The sequence below is a fragment of the Penaeus chinensis genome, chromosome 29 (assembly GCF_019202785.1).
Source record: "Penaeus chinensis breed Huanghai No. 1 chromosome 29, ASM1920278v2, whole genome shotgun sequence".
Lineage (NCBI taxonomy): Eukaryota > Metazoa > Arthropoda > Malacostraca > Decapoda > Penaeidae > Penaeus > Penaeus chinensis.
This window is the reverse complement of record NC_061847.1, coordinates 24,699,470-24,706,969: the sequence shown is the minus strand read 5'-3', so window position 1 is coordinate 24,706,969 and position 7,500 is coordinate 24,699,470. Positions and strand designations below refer to the sequence as shown.

The following is a 7,500-nucleotide window of genomic DNA, read 5'->3' as shown; positions in this document are numbered from 1 at the left end:
AGAGGGTGATGGGGAGAGAGGGTGATGGGGAGAGAGGGTGATGGGGAGAGAGGGTGATGGGGAGAGAGGGTGATGGGGAGAGAGGGTGATGGGGAGAGAGGGTGATGGGGAGAGAGGGTGATGGGGAGAGAGGGTGATGGGGAGAGAGGGTGATGGGGAGAGAGGGTGATGGGGAGAGAGGGTGATGGGGAGAGAGGGTGATGGGGAGAGAGGGTGATGGGGAGAGAGAGGTGATGGGGAGAGAGGGTGATGGGGAGAGAGGGTGATGGGGAGAGAGGGTGATGGGGAGAGAATATGATGGGGAGATAGGGTGATGGGGAGAGAGGGTGATGGGAGAGAGGGTGATGGGGAGAGAGGGTGATGGGGAGAGAGGGTGATGGGGAGAGAGGGTGATGGGAAGAGAGGGTGATGGGAAGAGAGGGTGATGGGGAGAGAGGTGATGGGGAGGAGAGGGTGATGGGGAGAGAGGGTGATGGGGAGAGAGGGTGATGGGGAGAGAGGGTGATGGGGAGAGAGGGTGATGGGGAGAGAGGGTGATGGGGAGAGGAGGGTGATGGGGAGAGAGGGTGATGGGGAGAGAGGGTGATGGGAGGGAGGGGTGATGGGGAGAGAGGGTGATGGGGAGAGAGGTGATGGGAGAGAGGGTGATGGGAGAGAGGGTGATGGGAGAGAGGGCTGATGGGGAGAGAGGGTGATGGGAGAGAGAGGTGATGGGGAAGAGAGGGTGATGGGGAAGAGGGTGAGGGGAGAGAGGGTGATGGGGAGAGAGGGTGATGGGAGAGGAGTGATGGGGAGAGAGGGTGATGGGGGAGAGGGTGATGGGAGAGAGGGTGATGGGGAGAGAGGGTGATGGGGAGAGAGGGTGATGGGGAGTGAGGGTGATGGGGAGAGGAGGGTGATGGGGAGAGAGGGTGATGGGGAGAGAGGGTGATGGGGAGAGAGGGTGATGGGGAGAGGGTGATGGGGGAGAGAGGGTGATGGGGAGAGAGGGTGATGGGGAGAGAGGGTGATGGGGAGAGAGGGTGATGGGGAGAGAGGGTGATGGGGAGAGAGGGTGATGGGGGGAGGGTGATGGGGAGAGAGGGTGATGGGGAGAGAGGGTGATGGGGAGAGAGGGTGATGGGAGAGAGGGTGATGGGAGAGAGGGTGATGGGGAGAGAGGGTGATGGGGAGAGAGGGTGATGGGGAGAGAGGGTGATGGGGGGAGAGGGTGATGGGGAGAGAGGGTGATGGGGAGAGAGGGTGATGGGGAGAGAGGGTGATGGGGAGAGAGGGCGAGGGGGAGAGAGGGTGATGGGAGAGAGGGTGATGGGGAGAGAGGGTGATGGGGAGAGAGGGTGATGGGGAGAGAGGGTGATGGGGAGAGAGGGTGATGGGGAGAGAGGGTGATGGGGAGAGAGGGTGATGGGGAGAGAGGGTGATGGGGAGAGAGGGTGATGGGGAGAGAGGGTGATGGGGAGAGAGGGTGATGGGGAGAGAGGGTGATGGGGAGAGAGGGTGATGGGGAGAGAGGGTGATGGGGAGAGAGGGTGATGGGGAGAGAGGGTGATGGGGAGAGAGGGTGATGGGGAGAGAGGGTGATGGGGAGAGAGGGTGATGGGGAGAGAGGGTGATGGGGAGAGAGGGTGATGGGGAGAGAGGGTGATGGGGAGAGAGGGTGATGGGGAGAGAGGGTGATGGGGAGAGAGGGTGATGGGGAGAGAGGGTGATGGGGAGAGAGGGTGATGGGGAGAGAGGGTGATGGGGAGAGAGGGTGATGGGGAGAGAGGGTGATGGGGAGAGAGGGTGATGGGGAGGGAGGGTGATGGGGAGAGAGGGTGATGGGGGGAGAGGGTGATGGGGAGAGAGGGTGATGGGGAGAGAGGGTGATGGGGAGAGAGGGTGATGGGGAGAGAGGGTGATGGGGAGAGAGGGTGATGGGGAGAGAGGGTGATGGGGAGGGAGGGTGATGGGGAGAGAGGGTGATGGGGAGAGAATGATGGGAAGAGATGGTGAGAGTGAGAAATTGTGATGGTGAATGATGGTAATGGTGATAGATGGTGATGAAAGATACATAGTGAGAGTGAGAGATGGTGATAGTTGGTGTTGATAGTGACATGGCGACAGTGAGAGATAGTGATGGTGATATATAGTGACAGTGAGAGACAGTGATGGAGAGATGTGGTTATAGCGAGAGATGATGTGAGATAGTGATGTTGAGAGGTGATGATAGTGAGAGATGGTGATGGTAGATGATGGTGATGGTAGATGATGGTGATGGTCAGAATGAAGACATTGTTTGTGGTGGAGTGATGGAGTTGGTGGTAGATGTTGATGAGGGAGTTGATAATGCTGCTGATAGTGACGTAGTGATAAAGATTATATTTACGATGTGATGGAGATATTAATAGTGATGATGTGATGGCGATAGCGATTATCATTTGGTGATAGCAAACTGCCGATGATAATATCAGAAATAAAAACACTGAGGAAGCTTTGATTTTTGTGCCGAGGTAAAATATTCTAAATCGATTTTCTAAAATATAGGAGAGAGAGATGAGAGAGAGAGAGAGAGAGAGAGAGAGCGAGAGAGAGAGAGAGAGAGAGAGAGAGAGAGAGAGAGAGAGTGAGACAGAGAGACAGACAGACAGACAGACAGACAGACAGACAGAAGAACAGAGAAAACCCAAACTGAACTAAAATGTCAACTCAAAAAGACATAAGACAAATAAATACCCTTATAGTTATTGCTAGTTTGGTGATATGTTTTGACCACTTAATAAAACTGCAACATGTTCCAAAATATAGTATTCATTTAAGTCCAGACCAGAGAAAAGGAAATCAAACATTGCAGTAAATTTAGTTCAACTGTTTCTCTTTATAAGAAGAGACACTAACAAAAATAGAAATAGATATATAGAGATGGAACAGACACAGACGTAAAGATAAAGACGAGATTCAGAAATAAGACAGACAGGAAAGACGTAGACACAGACAGAAAGACAGATAGTAAGAGTCGCAGACAGGTGCATTCCTGACAAAAACAAAACAAAAAAACAGATGTACACAAAAACACAGAAACAGACGCAATAAAGACACTGACACAGACACAGAAACAGACTCACAGAATCGTACACAGACACATAAACAGACACATATAATCGAACATAGAAACAGACACACAGAATCGAACACAGACAAAGAGACAGACACACAGAATCGCACACAGAGACACAGAAACATACACATATACTCGCACACACAAAACGCACACAGGCACATTAACAGACACACATAATCGCACAGGAACACACAAAACGCACACAGACACAGAAAAACACAGAACTGCAGAAACAGATACATAAGACACACACGGACAAAAAAGCAGACACACAAAACGCACATAGACACAGACATACAAAAACAAACAAACAGACAAAAATAAACACTGACACACAAACAAACAGAGAGACAGACACAGAACACCGACAGAAGCACACAACCACGGGACTCACAGCGAGGATCAGTGCCACGATGCCAAAGAAAGTCCACATCATCGCCCCGGGTGCCAACCAGCATCTGAAAGGTCACAGAAATTTCTGCTAGATTAAAAGAATTGGTGAGAGAGGTTAAGTTAGACTCACCCTCCCCTAAAGGATGTCTAAGGTTTGGCTCTGAAGTTATACTCTCTCTCTCTCTCTCTCTCTCTCTCTCTCTCTCTCTCTCTCTCTCTCTCTCTCTCTCTCTCACACACACACACACACACACACACACACACTCTATCTCTCTCTCTCTCTCTCTCTCTCTCTCTCTCTCTCTCTCTCTCTCTCTCTCTCTCTCTCTCTCTCTCTCTCTCTCTCTCTTTATCTATCTATGTATCTCTCTATCTCTCTCTCTCTCTCTCTCTCTCTCTCTCTTTATCTATCTATGTATGTATCCATCTATCCATCTCTCTCTCTATCTCTCTCTATCTCTATCTATCTATCTATCTATCTATCTATCTCTATCTCTCTAGTTTTATGCAAATGGGTATTTAAGAAAATTATTTTGGAGTTTGTTAGCTCTTAAACTTTTCGAATTTTCTGCCACTGGTCTTTAAAAATCACATCAATGGAATTTTACTCACAGGCTTTACAGATCTTACGTTCCGTGGCTTTGAATAAGAGAAATTATTGATTTTGTAACTTTTAAAATATTTTCTAAGAGCTCAAGAAGGGGATTTATCTCGTGCATAATAAGCCAACATAAAGAAATTTAGTTTTTCATTGCTTATTAAATGGTGAGACGAAAATAAATATATCAGTGTTTAATCTATATATATATATATTTCTTTTTTAGTTTTTAGTTTTTCACATTAAGAAAAAGGAAGAAAATCCGCGAGTTCTAATATTTCGAAAAAAAAAAATCGTTTTCAATATCCCTCAGACAAGACTATTTCATTATTTCTCTTAAATCTTCAATTGGTCACCCCATTTTTTAAAGTAAATAAAAACTACTTTTGATAACTCACCCATACCTTCTAAGTTATGTAAAAATCCCCCCATTTAAAAACCCAAAAAAAAAAAACCAAATGCACACACACACACAAAACGCACACAGTCATAGTAAAAGAAACAAGAAAACAACAAAAACGCACACGCAAGTAAAAAAACCCCCAAAACGCACCAGACCAGTAAAAACAAAAAAACGCACACAACACAGAACAAACACACAAAAACACAGGTAAAAAACACCAAAACCCCAAGGACACGGGAAAAACCACAAAAGCACCGGTAAAAAACCACAAAAGGGACCGGTAAAAAACAACAAAACCCCACAGGCAACCGGGAAAAAACACACAAACCCCACAACCGGGAAAAAACACAAACCCCACAGGCACCGTAAAAAACACCAAAAACCCCCAACCGTTAAAAAACCACAAAAGGGACCGAAAGAAAAAACACACAAAACCCCAAGGCAAAAAAAAAACAAAACCACACAGACACAAACAAAAAAAACAAAAGCACACAACACATAACAAACACACAAACCCCACAAAACAGAACAAAAACACAAAAACCCCACAGAACCCTAAAAAACCCCCACAAAACCACCAACACAAACAAACACACAAAAGGGACACAAAAATAACAAAAACCCCAAAAGGGACACAAACACAGAAAAAACACACAAAAGACACAACACAGAACAAAAACACAAACCCCACAAAACAGAACAAAAACACAAAAAACCCCACAACACAGAACAAACACACAAAACCACACAGACACAAACAAACACACAAACGCACACAAAACAAAAAAACACCAAAACCCCACAAAACCAAAAAAACACACAAAAGCCCCACAACACAAAAAAACACACAAAAAGCACACAACCCATAACAAAAAACAAAACGCACACAAAACAAACAAACACACAAAACCACACCAAAACATAAAAAACAACAAAAGACACAGACACAGAAAAAACACCAAACCCCACAAAACAAACAAACACACAAAAACCCCCCAAAGAACAAAAACACAAAAACCCCAACACAAACAAAAACACAAAAGGGACACAAAACAAAAAAACACACAAAACACCAAAACAAAAAAACACACAAACCCCACAAAACAAAAAAACACACAAACCCCACAAAACAAACAAACACACAAAACGGGACACAAACAGGTTCCCACAAAAACCCCAAAAGGCACAAAAAAACACCCAAAAGGGCCCCAACACATCAAAAAACAAAAGGGCCCCAACACAATAACAAAAACACAAAAAGGCCCCAAAACAGGAAAAAAACACAAAACCCCACAAAACAGTAAAAAACACCAAAAAGCAACAACACAAACAAAAACACAAAACCCCACAAAACAAACAAAACACAAAACCCCACAAAACAAAAAAACACACCCACACCAACACATAACAAACACCAAAAACCCCCGACACAGAAAAAACAACAAAACCCCAAAAACACAAAAAAACACACCAAAACCCCACAACACAGAAAAAAACACAAAACCACACAACAAAAAACAAACACACCAAAAAAGGGACACAACACAAACAAACACACAAAAACCCCACAAAACATCCCAAAAAAAACAAAAACCCCACAAAACAAAAAAACACACAAACCCCACAAAACAAAAAAACACACAAAACGCACACAAAACATAAAAAACCCCCCACAACACATAAAAAACCCCAAAAACCCCACAAACAGCAAAAACACAAAAGGGACACAAAACGAAAAAACACACAAAAGGGACACAAAACAAAAAAACACCCAAAACACACAACCCCAAACAAAAACACAAACCCCACAAAACCAAAAAAACACACAAAAGGCCCCAAAACATAAAAAACACACAAAAACCCCAAAGGCACATAAAAAACACACAAAACCACACAGGACACAAACAAAAACACAAAACCCCACAAAACCCTAAAAAACCCAAAAGGACACAAAACATAAAAAACACACAAAACCCCACAAAAAGAACAAACACACAAAACCCCACAAAACAAAAAACACACAAAACCACACAAACAAAAAACACACAAAACCCCACAACACAAACAAAAACACCCAAAACAACAACACCCGAAAAAACACACAAACCCCAGACACAAAAAAACACACAAACCCCACAAAACAAAAAAACCCCAAAACCCCAAAAAAAAACACACAAACCCCACAAAACAAAAAAACACACAAAAAACCCCACAACACAGGCAAACCCACAAAACGACACAAAATAACAAAAACACAAAAAACACAGAAAAGAACAAAAACACAAAAACCCCACAGAAAATCAAAAACACAAAAACCCCACAGAAAAGAAAAAACCCCACAAAACGACACGGCAAAAACACAAACCCCACAAAACAGTCCCCACAAAACCCCACAACACATCAAAAACACAAAAAACCCCACAGGCACAAACAAACACACAAAAGGGCCCCAAAACATAAACAAGAACAATAACGTGATAATGATAACAATGATAATAACATCAACAGCAATAACAATAATAACAATGATAAAGATGACATTGATAATAATACCACCACACCAACAACAATAATAACAGCAACAACACCGACGGAACTTCTAACCACCATCAACTGACCTCCCTCACTCGTTCCTTTGCCAAAAATCCACGAACGTCCATGAGGAGGGCTAGGGACGTCAGGTGGTTGCAGCGACAGATGGTTACGTGGGCGTCCGTGTAATTGAGGGTGCAACCACTCGTGTTCCAGGCGTTGGCTGCCTCGTCCCACCACACACAGCTGGCGTTGGCGAGGAGGAATTCTTCGCCATTGTACACGTGGCCGAATTTCACTGCTGTTGCCTCGCCTTCGCCTGTGCAAGGTAGGTGGAATTGTGGAAGTAGGTAGAAGGAGGGAGTGAGGGAAGTCGAAGGTGGAGGAAGAGAGGGTGATGGAATGGTGGATGAAGAGAAGGAGGTAGGTGGAAGGGGGAAGAGAGGGATGTGGAAGAGTTAGAGTGGAATGAAG

The 7,500-nt window shown here is 44.9% G+C and overlaps 2 protein-coding genes across 2 annotated transcripts in view; both read right to left on the bottom strand.

The window, feature by feature from the left end:
• Nucleotides 1-3,579, bottom strand: part of LOC125040962 (adhesion G protein-coupled receptor L4-like) — a 7,829-nt gene extending 4,250 nt beyond the window's left edge. The window contains exon 1 of the mRNA XM_047635770.1: nt 3,495-3,579. Within this exon, the coding sequence (XP_047491726.1) occupies nt 3,495-3,536 (42 nt within the window). The 5' untranslated portion in view covers nt 3,537-3,579. The remainder of the gene's footprint in view (nt 1-3,494) is intronic.
• A 3,445-nt stretch (nt 3,580-7,024) lies between these two features.
• LOC125040730 overlaps nt 7,025-7,500 on the bottom strand; it is a 27,401-nt gene continuing 26,925 nt past the window's right edge. Inside the window, exon 14 of the mRNA XM_047635430.1 lies at nt 7,025-7,345. Coding sequence (XP_047491386.1) covers nt 7,104-7,345 — 242 coding nt within the window. The 3' untranslated portion in view covers nt 7,025-7,103. The remainder of the gene's footprint in view (nt 7,346-7,500) is intronic.